General features: G+C 43.2%; 1 protein-coding gene across 2 annotated transcripts in view; it reads left to right on the top strand.

The window, feature by feature from the left end:
- Positions 1-19,819, top strand: part of CDH20 (cadherin 20) — a 150,680-nt gene that overhangs the window by 96,547 nt on the left and 34,314 nt on the right. For both annotated transcript variants that reach the window (XR_012157363.1, XM_073332246.1), the window contains exons 2-4: positions 2,337-2,712; positions 15,043-15,337; positions 18,374-18,493. Coding sequence is in view for 1 of the 2 variants with exons in the window: in XM_073332246.1 (XP_073188347.1) it covers positions 2,464-2,712; positions 15,043-15,337; positions 18,374-18,493 (664 nt within the window). In the remaining variant the exon portion in view is untranslated. The remainder of the gene's footprint in view (positions 1-2,336; positions 2,713-15,042; positions 15,338-18,373; positions 18,494-19,819) is intronic.

The following is a 19,819-nucleotide window of genomic DNA, read 5'->3' as shown; positions in this document are numbered from 1 at the left end:
TTTGTCGAATTCACCAACACACCCCCAAAAGTTGCCATTTCTCTGCTCTCCCGTTGGAGTTTGCAGCTCGTGAAGGTCTTCTCTGCCACAGAAAAACTGTTACTGCACTATCTGTGCTTGACCTGCCTCTTCTAGATTCATGGCAACACTGCAGACTACACATTTTTTTCTTTGGCTGTACTTGATTTCCCTCTGCTGGCTATAGACCCTCAGCACAGGCTAGGCTGTTTGTCCATTTGTCTACCTGCACCAGGTCAACCAAGAAGGCTGCTTGATTTCCCCTCACTGCTTTCTTTTCAGATGCTCCAGGCAGCAGCCTATTCTTTTGTTCTGTTTTTAATTGCCTGTTTCCCCCTCTCTAGCTGTCTGGTCCACATTGTCTCAGCAGTAAAAGCAGCAGTCTATCACCTTGTGCCTCTAGGTGAACTTTCCCCCCTTTTTACAGTATTATTTGTTTACTTTCTCTTGTTGTTCAGGGAATGGGAGCACTGGACACTCATGGGATAGAAATCTTCCATTGCCAAATGTTCTATTCAGATTCAGCAGAGAAGGAAATAGACACAGCGGGAACTGATAGAAACACAGCTGTCTGCTGTTCTCACTTTATGCTTCTGGAAGCAAAACTGAAACTAACATGAAAGTGAGGCTTTGCACTGGGGTGAGGGGAAATGCTCAAACTTTTAAAGGGACAGGACAATCCTGGGCCCAATTCTGACTTGAGTTACACAGGTGCGACTTCCATTGACTTTACAGTGAATTGGATTCATTTAATTGGGGACAGAGTTTGGATCCAAGAGATTTATCATGCCAACATCGGTAACTGCCCTCCCTCTCCAATTTATAAAGGCCCATCTATTCTGTAAATCATTCTGGCTTTAATATATTTATATTATTGAATATTTGTTGTATTTTGTGCCTTGTTTATTGTACCTGTTATGCTTTAGACTGTAAACTCCTCAGGCAATGGACTTATTTGTTTGCCACACTTCATGTAATGTGCAACATGCACATCAGTTGCACTATATAATGATACTGTTTCTATTATACCCCCTTAAAAGCCACGGTTATATTACAACACTCCATTCTTGTAACTTCATGTTGAAAATATCTTCATGTTGAAAATATCACATTATATTACTTTCCACTTAAAGAATTTTCTATGCAGCTGTGCAAAATAATTGCTAATGATTTTTAATCCTTTGAAGGGTTTCAGTTAAGGGAATTTGACAGCTATCTCCTGCCAGTTTTTATTTCCTCAGGATGAAACAATTAAGTAGGCCTCAAGGCCATAAATTTATAACAGTAATGAAATTAAGTGTGTTCGTTAAGTGTCTCAATTGAAAAAACACTTGCTAAGGAGTTCATTTGTTCTGAGAGGGTGGAAAAGTAGAGTTCCCCTAAAGAACAGCAGAAATAGTTAGACCCACAGGATGTGCTGAGTATTTTGACAGAGGAACTCAAGTGCAAAGCCATCTCATTTAACCCAGAAAACAGCAAAAGAAAAGATTGCAACAGTCCACGGCCTGGAGTGAGGTCACCAGCTAATCTGACTTCATGACAACAAAAGATCCTAGCCTGATGAGAAAGTGTCCTCTGATGGAGGTCGGCATTCCTCTGCCTAAATGAGCCTTTTAGGCGTAAGAGGAAAAATTTGTTAGCTCGTCTCGCTTAGACATATCCCACAATAGCCATGTGACCATCAGCATTCTGAAACCTTTTGTGAATTATATAATGATTAATTGACCATTCACATTCTAGAAATGTCACATTAGCCACAGCAATCAGCTCCTAGGAGAGAAGGCAACAGAGTGTGATGCCTGAATTCAAGCAACAGGGGTTTGAAAGAATTAGAAATAATTAGAAAGTCAGAAATAATTTGCAGCTGCTAGAAATTAAATTCAAGGTTTGTAATATAGCCATCATATTTAAGATGGTTTCTAAACAGAAAAATAAAGTCAACTGGCACAGAGGTATGAGTTATCTATACTAATTTCCATCTTTTAAATGTTTTCATGGGGCTTCTGGTCATAAATATTTCTAAAGTGCAACCTATTAACTCAAGCCGATCAATAATATACTGGAACCCTGCAGGTACTTAAGTTAGCAAAGCAGAGAACTCTTACTTACTAACTATATCCTAGTGGGGTTTGCATCTGAGTGTGCAGTGCTGCAACTAATAAAGTAACAAGTCTTCCTTGTCTAGGACAAGCATACCCCGGTATCAGAGTTTTATGTGGAGGATTGAATGTTTTACAGCACAGTTGTCTTTTGTGAAAAAAGATGCTCCCTCTACGTTGGCAAAAACATGAACTTCTTACTTTTCCTTAACTTTACAGGAGACCATCATCCTTAAAGCTGTCTGCTCCAGTCAAAGTCTCTCTTGGAAGTTTCAAAGACCTACTTTTTCTTCCTGAAAAACCCCAGCTGTGATGTTTTGACTTTTAAAAAAACCCTGGTAAACAGATGTGGACTTCAGAGAGAATGAGCAATGCAAAGAACTGGCTTGGACTTGGTGTGTCCTTATATTTTTGGGGACTGATGGACCTTACTACACCTGCACTGTCTGGGAGTGCCAGGCCACTCGCCAAAAGCCAGGAAGATAACCTGTCGGACAAGCTGCTGCTGCATCAGCGAATGAAGAGGAGCTGGGTGTGGAACCAGTTTTTTGTTCTTGAAGAATACACTGGAACTGATCCTCTGTATGTTGGCAAGGTGAGAACCATGAAATCGGAGGGAGAAGGGATATCAAAAAGAGAGAGAGAGAGAGTGTGTGTGTAAGTAAGTAAATGTGGCAAAACGTGAAGTTTCCCCAAGTACCTATTCTTACCTTCCTGTGGCAGTGAATTTATCCACCTCTAATTTACTTCAGCTGCTGAGTGCTTTTGACTGGTGTCACCTTGAACAGGGAAGAATGTCTCTTTCGAGAAGCTGTCAGTGTGTTTGCCTATTTCAGAAAGATCCACTCTAATAATTATCAGTTGTAATTGGGGTAGCCTTAGAAAATCTGCAACAGACTTTCAAGGGACCACTAAAGTGTCAAGGCAAAGCAAGGTTATATTGACATATGAGGATTAGGGAAGAAAGAGAGTGCTTGTGATCATGCTTCTGTCTCTGATCAAGTCTGGTGTTAAAGCTAAAATTTACAATCGAACAAGAATAACCAGTGGCTTGTGAAAAGCAAGACTTCAAATGATTTTCTGTTGACTTCTATAGTCTGAATCTCCTCTCATTTACACCAGCTTTACTACAGTGTAATTCTATTGATTTAAATGCAGCGAATGCCTGATTTATACCCTTGTGAGAGCAGATCCTTAAATTCAAAGACACGAGGCCTGATTCTCCATTAGCCTGCACCTTGTGTAGACTACTCCTCCAGTACAAAGCCAGGGCAAAGCAGATGTAAAGTGCTATCAAATCCAGTGGTGCAAGAGGCTTCACAAGGTACAGGCTAATAGAGAATCAAACCCATGATGGTTACAGTCACAATTTACCTTTTGTCACACACTATAACCCACCCTCTCTGCTCCATTTTCCTACTGCTTATCAAGACTGACGTGGATGAAATAATTTTGACCCTGCTGTTTAAGAAGTTTCAGCAACTAGCTTTGCTTCCAGCCTATGTTGATTGCAGTAAGTTGTAATTATAGCTTGAACAATACAGTTATGGTTTCTACACCTCAGGATGATCAGATGCTGTGGTGAAGAGCACAGTATAAATACAGATAAATATGATAGATTAATAGATGAGTAAGTAGATATGAAGAAAGATTACATTATGGCTTTTACCCACATCATCAGGTTTTGACATGCTGAATTAGGACCTGGGGAAAGTCAGATGTCTCTGGTTCATTCTTTTCTTCTAGGTTGTGCATCTTAGCAAACAAAATTTCAAAAGTCAAAGGGCCTGCTTTTGAATTATTTATCGCGATTATAACTCCATAGGGTTCTCAGTTACATGGTGTAAAATCAAAATAATTCCACTGACTTCAGAGGAGTTATTCCTGATTTGGTGTTAGTGTGACTATTGACTTCATTGATTTCAGTGAAGTTACTCCGGATTGACACTGGTGTAAATGAGCCCCCCTCGAGTGTCTCACCATTTTGGCTTCATCACTGCCTAACTTTTCTGTTTTTCATCTCCATTTCTTTTGGAGCAAAAGGAGTTAATATTTAACTCCCCCATAAATCTTTGTTTAAGAATAAGGGACAGTTTTTTTCTCAGTCACACCAGTGTAACACTGAAGTTATTTCAAATCTGCACTGGGCACTTGGAGCAGAATCTGGGTTTAAATGAGTATATAAAACTGGTTAATGTTTTTGAGAGCCAGGTTGTATAACTAACCATGTAAAAACTTAAATATAAAAAACTGCAGGCAAAACCTCAGATGATCTGAGCTCCCACTCAGCACATCTGAGGAAAGTGTGGCAAAGATAATTCTAAGCCACCTTTCTATCCACCTTGATCCTAGGATCTTGACACAACTCAGAACAGACACAGGACTGCTCTAATTTATGCCATATACAATGGCCCTGTATATCATTCTGGTGGCCAGAGATTGCTGGAGTGCACATGTCAGTGCTCCCTCCCTGATGGAAGGGGGAAGAGTGAATACCAAAAAGCCAGTTATATTGGCTTTACACCATGAAGTGTTCCCCTGTAACAGGGAAATCCCTTGCTGCTTCTTTAGAATAGCATTCTCGTCCCCTTTGTGCCACTGGAATAGCACCAACGAGATTCAATCTACGCTGTAGATTTTGTTGGCTATGGAAAATGTGCCTCATAGTTAATTAAGAAATACAGGGAAAGTATCTTTGGGGGGGGGGGGGAAGGGGAGGAAAAGATTCTCCATTAGTCAGCATAATGCTTGCTTTTTTCTGTGATGCCTAAAGTTGTCATTTAGAGGTTAGTTTCAAAGTGTTACATGGTGTTTTAGCTACATGACTCCCATTAAAGTTAAAGACTAGGTAAAGGTGAGTGGCCAATGTGATAAATTAGGGAGACAAAAACTAATTTTCAGTGTCAGGCTGTTTCTTACTTCATCCAGCAACCTAGAATGCTCCACCATTTGACCTCTGGTTCCAGAGGAGTTCAGGGCTCACTTCTTTGCACGTACCACTCCTCCCCACCCCTGTTTTAGAGGTTAACAGGCATTTGAGCCTGGCAGCTGAACAAATGTTCAAGGGAGCGGAGAGGCCACAGGACACCTCCCACTGTGTGCCGTTGTGCATCAACGCAGCACAATTACACTCTCTCACAGAGCACCTGCACACATTATCCTCCCTAAAGGGATGGAAGGGGCAGGAGGAGGTAGGGCCATGTCCCAGTGAGTGGAGCTGGTCGGGTGCACAAGGGAGCACATGCTGCACTCCCTGAGGCACAGTTCCCACCGTGAAATACCTCCTGGGGTGATTTCTCACTGCCCTTACACAAGGCTGTGTCTATCAGACATAAATAAAGCTCCCAGGTATGTTTTACCATTCTGCCCAAAGAAGGCTACTTAGGCTGACATAGTTAATGCTTTCTCAGGGGCCACCTGCTTCATCTCTCCAGTAGCTCATCTTTTACTGTGCAGAGAAAAATCCAAATAAATTCCTCCCAGCTCCAAGCCTGCCATGTGACAGCATGATGCTGCAGCAGCCACAGCACCATGCCAACTTAAGACAGGATTTCCTTTCCAACACAGTAACTGCTACATTGTACACACCTATTTGTAAAACTGCAGTGTCAGAGGATTTGGTTTGTCACTGCAGTGATGTGAGCTTCTGTCTCTGAAATGATGAAATCGGTTAGATTTATAATATAGACTGGAATGATAGAACCTTTGCTTTCAAAATGCTAAACGCATTGCAGAAGAAATCTCAGTTTCTTCCCCCTATCCCTCCAAACACACACAATTCACTTTTATGCTTGTCCTCTTCGTTTTGTCTGGAAACAATAGGATACGTGATAAGTAATGCTAACAGCAGTTTTGCAGCATAACAGCTAGCCTGCTTGGGACACACAACTCTTAACTCTAAACTCTTAACTCTTAACACACAACTGCAGAGTAGGAGACCCTCCATTATCCTAAAATTGTTATTAATTGGCCAAATTTACACCATTGATTTCAAATCAGATTGGGTACAGGGGATATAATTTAGTAGTGAATGTGGCTCAATGCCTTTTTCAAGTCACTCGAACATTACAGTGCAGCTTCCTATATTTTATTTTATTTACTATTTAATGAATACTTTTTTATTAATGCACCAGAAACATTTCTTTCTCTCTGCCATAGCCAGTCAAATGTGACAGCTACACCTACCCAAGAGGTCATGCTAACACACAATACCAAACACCCTAAAAAGAGTAGAAAGTGGCTAAGTAGTTCTGAATCAAATTTTACAATAGTCTCCTCCTCCTGGAAAAGTCCTGTTTACTAGCGTCTGGATTGATATTCTGAGTTAGAGGTATGTAGAGCAAAAGATGACAACGAGTGTCTTTTTTAATTAATCACCAGATACCATTTTATAAAGATATGCTAGTTTGTAGGGTGGCATCTGTATTAATACTGGTAACAGTAATCTGAATTTGACTGCTTTTTTGTTGATGCTGAATGTAGCTGGTTCTCCTGTTCTTCCCCCATTTAACTGATGCATCAACTATGAAATACTAGTGTTCCAGAGAAATGTCAAGACTCCAAAGAACACTGTCTGATTCCACAGTAGCCATAGCAGAGACCAGCAGCAAAGTGGTTAAATTAAATATCAATTACCAAACAAGTTCACTGTCACCATCTGAACCTTTCGGTTTTTCAGTATGTAATAAAAAGAGGCTCCAGTTGTAACTTTTAAACCAGTGTGATTCAGAGTAAAGCCAATAGAAGTGGATTTTTTTTAAAGGGATCAAGTAGTCTGTGGGGAGAAGGACCCTAAAATGTGCTTTAACACTTTTTAAAAGAAATAGAAGTTTACATATTTTAATACACATTTTTCACACTATGATGTGCTTTGGATTATAAAATAAATCTACTTCATCAAAAATGTAATTTCAATGTCCATTAAAGGAAACACTAGTGATTAGTAGACCTCTATTTAGCTAACCTATATATTCTAAACAGTTTTGTGGTGGCACTCCCATTGCTGCGACAGTTTTGCTGAATCACAGCACAATCTAGTTCTCATCTAAATTAATGTGAAATGTCCACTGAATTCTATAGGGGTAGGCTCAAGGTCTGCATAGGTCACACATGGTACTCTGATAGGTTAGGGAGAAAAATAGCCTCCAAAAATGTATAGAATCACAGGGCCAGATCCACAGCTAAGTGCAAATTGACATACCTCAGTTGAAGCAATGGGGCCACAGTGACTTACAGTCTGGCCCACAGGAATTAGAGACAGGTAGTATAAGGTGACTTAGTCCATCCCCCAACAAATCTGAGGTCCTTCTATTTTGAAATCAGAGGTTATTTTATCATGTATATTTGTAGAATTTTGTCAGTTTAATTTTAAATGTCCCTGATATGGGATTCCACCACTTTCCTCAGAAGTATATTCTATTGACTAATAGAAAAGGAGTACTTGTGGCACCTTAGAGACTAACCAATTTATTTGAGTATAAGCTTTTGTGAGCTACAGCTCACTTCATTGGATGCATACTGTGGAAAGTGTAGAAGATCTTTTTATACACACAAAGCATGAAAAAATACCTCCCCCCACCCCACTCTCCTGCTGGTAATAGCTTATCTAAAGTGATCACTCTCCTTACAATGTGTATGATAATCAAGTTGGGCCATTTCCAGCACAAATCCAGGTTTTCTCACCCCGCCCCCACCCCCACACACACAAACCCACTCTCCTGCTGGTAATAGCTTATCTAAAGTGACCACTCTCCTTACAATAATCAAGGTGGGCCATTTCCAGCACAAATCCAGAGTTTAACAAGAATGTCTGGGGGGAGAGGGGTAGGAAAAAACAAAGGGAAATAGGCTACCTTGCATAATGACTTAGCCACTCCCAGTCTCTATTTAAGCCTAAATTAATAGTATCCAATTTGCAAATGAATTCCAATTCAGCAGTTTCTCGCTGGAGTCTGGATTTGAAGTTTTTTTGTTGTAAGATAGCGACCTTCATGTCTGTAATTGCGTGACCAGAGACATTGAAGTGTTCTCCGACTGGTTTATGAATGTTATAATTCTTGACATCTGATTTGTGTCCATTTATTCTTTTACGTAGAGACTGTCCAGTTTGACCAATGTACAATGCATAGGGGCATTGCTGGCACATGATGGCGTACATCACATTGGTGGATGTGCAGGTGAATGAGCCTCTGATAGTGTGGCTGATGTGATTAGGCCCTGTGATGGTGTCCCCTGAATAGATATGTGGGCACAATTGGCAACGGGCTTTGTTGCAAGGATAGGTTCCTGGGTTAGTGGTTCTGTTGTGTGGTATGTGGTTGCTGCTGAGTATTTGCTCACGAAAGCTTATGCTCAAATAAATTGGTTAGTCTCTAAGGTGCCACAAGTACTCCTTTTCTTTTTGCGAATACAGACTAACACGGCTGTTACTCTGAAACCTGTCATTATGCAAGGCACTGCATTTAGCCGTATGGAGTGGAAATCTACCAACTGCATGAAAAAACTTGTACAGATACAGACAGACATCATTTTCCTTTCCAAATGCAAACAGATGGACATCGTACCAAAAGGACTGAAGGTAAAAAATCCATTACAATCTACATACCACACAGACTATGCTGACAGCTTGTGCCACACGCTCTCAAAGAAACTGCAGAACCACCTGATCAACATCCTCTACAGCAAACAGGGAAAGATTAAGAATGAGCTCTCAAAAATGGATAATCTCATAAAAAACCAACCTTCCACACAAACTTCCTCGTGGCTGGACTTTACTAAAACTAGACAAACCATTTACGACACACACTTTGCTTCTCTACAAAAGAAAAAGGACACTAAACTTTCTAAACTACTACATGCCACAAGGGGCCACAGCAATGGTTCCCTCAACCCACCCAGCAATATTGTTAACCTGTCCAACTATACTCTCAGCCCAGCAGAAGCAGCTGTCCTATCTCGGGGCCTCTCCTTCTGCCCCTCCACCCCCACAAACATGATACAGTTCTGTGGTGACCTAGAATCCTATTTTCAACATCTTCGACTTAAGGAATATTTCCAACATACCTCTGAACAACATACTAATCCACAGAGACCTCCCTACCAACACTACAAAAAGAAGGATTCTAGGTGGACTCCTCCTGAAGGTCGAAACAGCAGACTGGACTTCTACATAGAGTGCTTCCGCCGACGTGCACGGGCTGAAATTGTGGAAAAGCAGCATCACTTGCCCCCTAGCCTCAGCTGTGCGGAACACAATGCCATCCACAGCCTCAGAAACAACTCTGACATCATAATCAAAAAGGCTGACAAAGGAGGTGCTGTTGTCATCATGAATAGGTCGGAATATGAACAAGAGGCTGCTCAGCAGCTCTCCAACACCACTTTCTACAAGCCATTACCCTCTGATCCCACTGAGAGTTACCAAAAGCAACTACAGCATTTGCTCAAGAAACTCCCTGAAAAAGCACAAGATCAAATCCGCACAGACACACCCCTGGAACCCCGACCTGGGATATTCTATCTACTACCTAAGATCCATAAACCTGGAAATCCTGGGCGCCCCATCATCTCAGGCATTGGCACTCTGACAGCAGGATTGTCTGGCTATGTAGACTCCCTCCTCAGGCCCTACGCTACCAGCACTCCCAGCTACCTTCCAGACACCACTGACTTCCTGAGGAAACTACAATCCATCGGTGATCTTCCTGATAACATCATCCTGGCCACTATGGATGTAGAAGCCCTCTACACCAACATTCCACACAAAGATGGACTACAAGCCGTCAAGAACACTATCCCTGATAATGTCACGGCTAACCTGGTCGCTGAACTTTGTGACTTTGTCCTTACCCGTAACTATTTCACATTTGGGGACAATGTATACCTTCAGATCAGCGGCACTGCTATGGGTACCCGCATGGCCCCACAGTATGCCAACATTTTTATGGCTGACTTAGAACAACAATTCCTTAGCTCTCGTCCCCTAACGCCCCTACTCTACTTGCACTATATTGATGACATCTTCATCATCTGGACCCATGGAAAAGAAGCCCTTGAGGAATTCCACCATGATTTCAACAATTTCCATCCCACCATCAACCTCAGCCTGGTCCAGTCCACACAAGAGATTCACTTCCTGGACACTACAGTGCTAATAAACGATAGTCACATAAACACCACCCTATACCGGAAACCTACTGACCGCTATTCCTACCTACATGCCTCCAGCTTTCACCCTGACCACACCACATGATCCATCGTCTACAGCCAAGCTCTGCGATACAACCGCATTTGCTCCAACCCCTCAGACAGAGACAAACACCTACAAGATCTCTATCAAGCATTCTTACAACTACAATACCCACTTGCAGAAGTGAAGAAATAGATTGATAGAGCCAGAAGAGTTCCCAGAAGTCACCTACTATAGGACAGGCCTAACAAAGAAAATAACAGAACGCCACTAGCCGTCACCCTCAGCCCCCAACTAAAACCCCTCCAACACATTATTAAGGATATACAACCTATCCTGAAGGATGACCCAACACTCTCACAAATCTTGGGAGACAGGCCAGTCCTTGCTTACAGACAGCCCCCCAACCTGAAGTAAATACTCAGCAGCAACCACATACCACACAACAGAACCACTAACCCAGGAACCTATCCTTGCAACAAAGCCCGTTGCCAACTGTGCCCACATATCTATTCAGGGGACACCATCACAGGGCCTAATAACATCAGCCACACTATCAGAGGCTCAGTCACCTGCACATCCACCAATGTGATATATGCCATCATGTGCCAGCAATGCCCCTCTGCCATGTACATTGGTCAAACTGGACAGTCTCTACGTAAAAGAATAAATGGACACAAATCAGATGTCAAGAATTATAACATTCATAAACCAGTCGGAGAACACTTCAATGTCTCTGGTCACGCAATTACAGACATGAAAGTTGCGATATTATAACAAAAAAACTTCAAATCCGGACTCCAGCGAGAAACTGCTGAATTGGAATTCATTTGCAAATTGGATACAATTAACTTAGGCTTGAGTAGAGACTGGGAGTGGCTAAGTCATTATGCAAGGTAACCTATTTCCCCTTGTTTTTTCCTACCCCCCCCCCAGACGTTCTTGTTAAACTCTGGATTTGTGCTGGAAATGGCCCACCTTGATTATCATACACATTGTAAGGAGAGTGGTCACTTTAGATAAGCTATTACCAGCAGGAGAGTGGGGTGGGGGGAGGTATTTTTTCATGCTTTGTGTGTATAAAAAGATCTTCTACACTTTACACAGTATGCATCCGATGAAGTGAGCTGTAGCTCACGAAAGCTTATGCTCAAATAAATTGGTTAGTCTCTAAGGTGCCACAAGTACTCCTTTTCTTTTTGCAAATACAAACTAACACAGCTGTTACTCTGAAACCTATTGACTAATAAATCTCACCATCAGGACTTGGTTCCTGCTTTTCAACCTAAATTTCTTCTTTAGTAATTTCATCCTATTGCTTCTGTTTATATCCATTTTATTATTCTAAACAATTCCCCTCCGCCCTTGATATTTGCTGGTGTTCAGTCCACTAGATCAGTGGTTCTCAAACTAGGGGCGCTGCTTGTTCAGGGAAAGCCCCTTGAGGGCCAGGCTGGTTTGTTTACCTGCTGCATCCACAGGTTCAGCTGATCACAGCTCCCACTGGCCACGGTTCGCTGCCACTGTCTGCTGCTGTCTGCGGGAAGGGCGACGAGCACGTCCTTCGGCCCACGCCACTTTCTGCAGCCCCCATTGGCCTGGAACGGCAAACTGCGGCCAGTGGGAGCTGCGATCGGTCAAACCTATGGATGCGGCAGGTAAACAAACCGGCCCGGCCCGCCAGGGGCTTTCCCTGAACAAGCGGCTCCCCTAGTTTGAGAACCACTGCACTAGACCAGTGCTGCTCCTGTTGGTCACAGTTCAGTGACGCACTTACGCGGCCCTTCTCATCAAAATATTTATACATGTGTAAAGTTAAGGAAGTGCTTAACTACTTTGCTGAAGCTGGGCTATTATGCCCACCATTGTTTATTCATCCACCAGTGTTGCAAATATATATTAAAAAAAAAATCAAGCTTGACAAACAAAAGCTATTCTTCATAAATCCATTCTGATTGTTGTTCATGGTTCTATTATCTTCGAAATGCTTCGGGCCTGATCTAACGTGTTTCACTGATTTCATCAGGCCATAAAGCCCCAATCCAGCAAAGCATTTAAGAATATGCTTGAATTGAAATTAAATGATTTGTTTGATCTTAATATTTGTTCTAATATTTCACTAGGGTTAGACGTTTAGCAGAATAGTAATTACCAGGGTGACTCTTGTACCTGGTTTTGAAGATAATTAGTACAACATTTAGTTTTCTTCTGCATTTGGTTGTGTCTCCAGTTAGCCACAACTTCTCAGAACTGTTTACCAGTCATGCAGCAAATGTATTCGTTAATTCTATTTAAAACTCTGGGATGCATTTAAAATCCACAGGCTAGCTTGTATATACTCAAATGTTCCAAACTGCTTGCCTTACCTGTTCTTTAATAATAGAAACAAGGAGGGTGAGGCAATATCTTTTATTGGACCAACTTCTTGTCTCTTCTTTCACAGCAGAAGAGCTCTGTGGAACTCGAACGCTCGTCTCTTTCACCAAGAGAAGACTTTGTCCAATAAAAGCTATTATCTCATACATTATATAATACATATATTATCTCGCCTTGTCTGTCTCTTATCCTGGGACCAACATGGCTACAACACTGGAAACAACTTTCATAATAGCTACTTTATACTACCTGCCTTATTACCTAGCTGTCCAGCTCTATTTTTCTTGTTAGAGACAATTTTTTAAAGACATTCTGCATCACAGCAGTTATTGAGTAGTCATTCACTCCATTCCACTCCTCATTCATTAGTTGACTGAGGGCTTGTCTACATGACAAGTTACTGCCCAGCAAGCCAAGCTATAGCTCACCAGTTAGCTGTGCAGTGACATCCAATGTGGACACTGATACAGCATACTGAAAAACCTGGAGCACAGCTTGGCAAACTTTCAGTGTGGTGTAGAAGGTCCACATGCGACGTTACTGCACAGCAAGTTGGTGCACTGTAGATTCACACCCTGGCTTGCTGGGTAGTAACTTGCTTTATAGACAAGCCTTTACTGTATTTTCTCTCTAGTCCAGTACTACTTTTGCACCCTGGTATATTTTATAACAGACATTCTCATTCCTTTTAATCCTCTTTAGAAAGTATAAAGCCATTCTGCATGTTTTTTGTCCTTATCTTTTCCTAAGCCTTAGCTCAGAGGTCCCCAAACTGTGGGGCGTGCCTCCCTAGGGGTCGCAGATGAACATTCATGGGGGTGCGGCAGGGCCCAGGTCAGCCTCCAGGGGAGTGGAGGGGGAGCACCACCCAGCCCTGCTCTGGTGCCACCTCCAGCCACAGCCTCAGCTCCCAGTCCCACGCCTGGCCTCCCCCTAGCAGCAGCAGTGCTGCACCTGGCCCCAGACCCATGGCCCCAGCTAGGGTGACCAGGTGTCCAGTTTTCAACTGGAACACCCAGTCGAAAAGGGACCCTGACAGCTCCGGTCAGCACTGCCCACTGGGCCATTAAAAGTCCGGTTGGTGGCGCTAAGGCAGGCTAGTTCCTATCTGTCCTGGCTGGCACCGCGCTGTGCTCCGGAAGTAGCCAGAAGATCTGGCTCCTAGGTGGGAGGGTAGGGGCCAAGGGGCTTCGCGCGCTGCCCTGCCCCGAGCACCGGCAAATGGGAGCTGCGAGGGCGGTGTCTGCAGGCGAGAGCAGCGCGTGGAGCCTCCTGGACTCCCACGTAGCACCCAGACCTACTAGCTGCTTCCAGGGCATGTGTAGTGCAGTGCAGTGCCAGGACAGGCAGGCAGCCTGCCTTACCCACTGCACTGCTGACCGGGAGCCACCCAAGGTAAAATTGCACCCCAGACCCAAGCCCCAACCCCCTGCCCCAGCCCTGGGCCCCCCCAAACTCAGAGTACCCTCCTGCACCCCAAACCGCTCATCCCCAGCCCCGAGCCCTCACCCGATCCTGAACCCAAGCTACCTGCTTCAACCCACAGGCCCCTCCTGCACTCCAAATCCCTTGGCCCCACCCCCCCAGCCTGGAGCCCCTTCCTGAACCCCAAACCCCTCATCCCTGGACCCAGCCCAGAGCCCTCACCCTCTCCCACCTCCCACACCCCAACCCCCTGCCTCAACCCGCAGCCCCCTCCCACACCCTGAACCCATTTTTGGCCCCACCCTGGAGCCCCCAACCCCAGTTAAAGCCCTCACTCCAACCTCCCACCCCAGCCAAGTGAGGTGAGTGAGGCTGTGGGAGAGCGAGCCACAGAAGGAGGGGGAAATGTAGTGAGCGGGGGCGGGGCCTTGGGGAAGGGGCAGGGTTAGGGTGTTCGATTTTTTTGTTACTAGAAATACCCCCAGATGTGGCCTGAGCCTCAGCTCCCTGACCCTTGTCTGCTTCCCGGCCCGGCTCGGCGGGGCATGGACCTGAAAAGTTTGGGGACTGTTGTCCTAGCTGAGTATGGGCACTATCTGAAGCCCATTGAAGTCAAAAGAGAGACTCCCACAGACTTATATGAGCTTTGAATCAAACCCCAAGAGCATTCTTGTTTGGTTGCCTCCTCCTTTTTCCACGGTACAGATTTGGGGGTAGAAATGAGGGGGAGGTTAACCTCAACTTTGCACTTCTGCTGTTTGAATTATTTGCATCCTTCCATATTTAAACAACAACAAAAAAGAAAAAAAAGTTTCTAAAACCAGTAGATGAATTTCAATAGGGAGACCAAAATGTTCTGAAAACTAATTTTCATGGTGGTGTTCACCACATACACTCCAGGCTTGTTTCCTGATTAGATTGTGTTACTTTTTGCAGCTCCATTCCGATATGGACAGAGGAGATGGATCAATCAAGTACATTCTCTCAGGAGAAGGAGCTGGCATTGTATTTACGATCGATGATACCACTGGGGACATTCATGCCATTCAGAGATTGGACCGAGAGGAGAGGTCCCAGTATACTCTGAGGGCTCAGGCCCTGGACAGACGGACAGGCAGGCCAATGGAACCAGAATCAGAGTTCATCATCAAAATCCAAGACATCAATGACAATGAACCCAAGTTCCTGGATGGACCTTATGTAGCCTCAGTTCCAGAAATGTCACCAGTAGGTAAGGTGAATTTAGGAACATAATTTTCATTATGAGCAAATTACAATTAATCACCAGTACACAAATTACCCAAGTCTTTGGCCTCTACTTTGGGTCCTTTGTTCTGCAGCATTGGGAAAACCTTCTCTAGAACATCTCTGGCTGCTGCAAGCAAGTGTACTTGGTTTACATCACCAGTTGCTGGCCCCACACAGCATAGGAGGCATGTCAAGTGAAAGATGGGGGCAGGAAAGGGCATAGCTTGAATGTATTGTGCTCTGACAATCTGTATGTGTGTAATGGTCTCTTGGACATCCACTATGAGTCAGTGAAGGTTAGAGGACCTCTGAGCCTGATCTAGCTTATACCAGACATCGAAATTTCCCCCAGCTGTCCCCAGGATTGAAGGTGTGCAAAGCTAGCTTTAAGCCACCTTTGACTTCCACTCCTTTCTGGTCCTGCACCAAGCTTAGCTCAGTGGACCCAATGATCTGACCCAATGTGTTTTATGCTGTTAGAGTGGGATCAAAGAAGAATTTATGGGATATTTTTTGCCGTACAGCCAGAATGCAAACAGGAGGCTTCCTGGGACCTAAGCAAAACAGGAAAACACCTTTCCGTGTAAAACTTCTAGTAAACATGGAAAGTATTTTTTTCCAATTTTGTCAGTTTTTCATTTCCTTGGAAGAAACAATTGTTTTGTGGTGGCGTAATGCTGACAAAGAAATACTGCAAGCTAAATCATCTGTTGTGTGCTTACAGGCAGGGCGGCGCACCACATAGTGTAGGGGCATCGACCTTCAGGAAGGGCGGAGCACCAAACAGCCTGACAACCTAGCTCTGCAGATGGCAGGCAAACGCAGGCCTCTTGCCGTAAGGTGGGGGGCTGGCAGCAGGGAGCAATAGGGGGACCTGGGCCCACCCCACTCCACCAGGACCCATCCCACAGCCCTGAGAGTGGTGGAGTGTTCTACCACTGGGATTTAGCCAAAACATGCTGACTTGGATTCAGGCAACAACACAACTGGACTACAATCTGGTGTCCCTGGGCTACTTCCTACATTCCCTGCATGGTGTACCTGTGTCTCGGGTTCATCCTCTGTCTCACCGGGGTACACAGCTAACGGCAGTCCCAGCAATTCCTCAAAATTCCTACCAGCAGGCAGCTCTGGTAAGTCCTCAGCAGTGCAGGGATCCTCTTCAAGCACCAGCAGCAGGAAGAAGGCATCTGTCTCCTCCAGTGGCTCCAGCCCAGCTGGAGCTGCAGAGCTTGCTTTTTATACTCCTGTCCCGCCCTCTGCTTCCAGTGGGGTGAGTGCAGATGTCCTGGTTCCACCCATCAGAAGGTGGGCAGGGGTCAATCTCAGAGGGAGGCCAAGGCACCTCACTACAATGGCACACGTTAGATGAATTAAAAACTGGCTAACTGATAGGTCTCAAAATATAATTGTAAATGGGGAATCATCATCTACCGGATTTGTATTCAGTGGGATCCTGCAAGGATAGGTTTTTGGCCTTACACTATTGAACATTTTTTAACAGTGACCTGGAAGAAAATATATAAGCATCACTGATAAAGTTTGTAGATAACACAAAAATTGGGAGAGTTGATACATAATGAAAAAGGACAGGTCACTGATTCAGAGAGATCTGGATTGTTTGGTAAACTGAGTGCAAGCAAACAGTATGGATTTTAGTATGGCTAAATGTAAATGTATACATCTAGGAACAAAGAATGCAGGCCATATTTAGGGGATGCAGGATGGGAAACTCTATCCTGGGAATCAGTGACTCTGAAAAGGATTGAGGAGGGGAGGGAATGAACAGAAAAAGTAATCATCAAGTGATCCATCCCCGTCGCTCATTCCCAGCTTCTGGCAAACAGAGGCTAGGGCCACCATTCCTGCCCATCCTGGCTAACAGCCATTGATGGACCTATCCTCCATGAATTTATCTAGTTCTTTTTTGAACCCAGTCATGGTCTTGGCCTTCACAACATCTTCTGGCAAGGAGTTCCACAGGTTGACTGTGTGTTGTGTGAAGAAATACTTCCTTTTATTTATTTCAAGCCTGCAGCCTATTAATTTCATTTGGTGACTCCTAGTTCTTGTGTTATGAGAAGTAGTAAACAACACTTCCTTATCTACTTTCTCTATACCAGTCATGATTTTAATAGACCTCAATCTATCTCCCCTTCACCATCTCTTTTCCAAGCTGAAAACTCTGTTTTATTAATCTCTCCTCATACAGAAGCCGTTCCATACCCCTCATCAATTTTGTTGCCCTTTTCTGAACCTTTTCCAATTCCAGTATATCTTTTTTGAGATGGGGCGATCACATCTGCACACAGTATTCAAGATGTGGGCATACCATGGATTTATATAGAGACAACATAATATTTTCTGTCCTATTTTCTATCTCCTTCTTAATTATTCCCAGCATTCTATTTGCTTTTTTGACCGCCACTGCACATTGAGTGGATGTTTTCAGAGAACTATCCACAATAACTCCAAGATCTCTTTCTTGAGTGGTAACAGCTAAATGACTCAAGGAGCTCAATCTATTTAGCTTAACGAAGAGAAGGTTAAGGGTTGACTTGATTTCAGTCTATAAATATCTATTTGGGGAACAAATATTTAATAATGGGCTTTTCAATGGAGAGAAAGGTATAACATAATCCACTGGTTGGAAGTTGAAACTGGACACATTCAAACTAGAATGAAGTCATAATTTTTTAAAGTGAGGGTAATTAACCATTGGAATAGTTTACCAAGGTTCATGGTGGATTCTCCATCATTGACAATTTTTAAATCAGGACTGGATATTTTTCTAAAAGATGTGCTCTAGGAATTATTTTGGGAAAGTTCAATGACCTGTGTTATAGTAGAGGTCAGAATGGGATACTCACAGTGGCCTTGTAATCCATGAATCTATGAGATCCAATATAATAGAACATTTTTTATGGACTGAAACTAGTTAGAACTGTTTTCTTTCTTCCCAGCTATGAATTTAATAAGGGTCTACCCTGTTGTTGTTGGGTTTTGTTTTGTTTTTCAGGCACCTCTGTTATCCAGGTGACAGCAACAGATGCTGATGATCCAACCTATGGGAACAGTGCCAGAGTAATCTACAGTATTCTCCAGGGGCAACCATATTTCTCTGTGGACTCCAGAACAGGTATTTTATTTCAACAAGGAATCAGCCAAAAAGTATGACTTCTCTTAGCTTTCATTCACTATGGACCACATTCTTCCTCAAGGAAACACCCAGTGAATCTTAAACACCAGATGGACACAGGAGAGCAAAAATACTGGGGCAGGAAGAAAGTTAAAAGACAAAACACACTACCCGAGTCTTATTTCTATATAAGAGCCAGAATAGAACAGTTTTATGTTGGAGATTAAGCATCATTGCAATAGAGATCTTCAGAGCAAGAATATGCTATCTGCAGTAGCATATTCATCTAAATTACCAAATTCTGCATTAGTGGAGTTGGGTTTATTTTGTGCTGTTACTATTCTTGTAGGCTATCATTTCAATGAAGTCTTCAGCAGATCTGGTACACAAATCCACGTGTTAAAAAACCTTTATACCAATAGAGGTAAGAAAGTAGAAGCAAACAAATGTAGTTAGCTGGAGTATCCTATGTAAGGGTTTATTTATTAATAGCCCTAGATTTATGCACAGGACACTGCATATGACACACACCACATAATGTCTGTATCATAGGAGGAATCATACATTTTTTGACAACTCCCAGGGGCCAACTGTAGTGTTAAGGTCAGAAACTCATGAGAGGATATTTATTGATGAACCCTAGCGGAACATAATAAAAAGAAATACCATATAACTCACTTTTGAAAGTTACCAGTAAATGAAATATGTCCATTATCCAAGAAGAAACTTAGATACGCTTTGTTCTTTCCTGAGCCCTATTATACATAGGCAAAACAGAGTTATTTATTTAGTATTTGGGTTATAAACCATAGAATGAGTAACCCCTTAATCATTTTTGTTTTCAGATACTTAGGATTTCTAGGAGGATGAAGTGAGAACATTTTCTGTATTAAGGGGCAGAGAGGGGACACAGTCTATAAAGTATTCACACACAGAGGGCCCATTTTGCAAAGATGCTAAGCACTTTCACATCCCAGTGGGAATTGAAGATCCACAGCATTTAATGGGCAGTGCTCAACTTCTTGCAGAATCAGGCTCATAAAAACTGCAGGTGGCAACATTTAAACAGTGCACTTGTGAATTGTTTGCATTAGTCTCTATTTCTTCCTTAGTATATAGGATGATAGTTGCCACTGCAGTATCATTTTAGTGCTGTTTTGTTAAGCCCCGCACACAGTGTGTCTGCTAAAAGTAACCACTAAAAGTATGTAGAATTCAGCAAGGGCAGTCAGGTATTAAAAAAAAGAAAAGAGAAAAAGACTTTAAAGCCTTAAGAAGGGAAGGGAGGTGCTGAGGTGAGGATGAGAATAGCCTAAATAAAGAAGA

The sequence above is a fragment of the Lepidochelys kempii genome, chromosome 2, assembly GCF_965140265.1.
Source record: "Lepidochelys kempii isolate rLepKem1 chromosome 2, rLepKem1.hap2, whole genome shotgun sequence".
NCBI lineage: Eukaryota > Metazoa > Chordata > Testudines > Cheloniidae > Lepidochelys > Lepidochelys kempii.
Note: the sequence above shows the minus strand (reverse complement) of the source record. Positions and strands in the feature narration are given on the sequence as shown.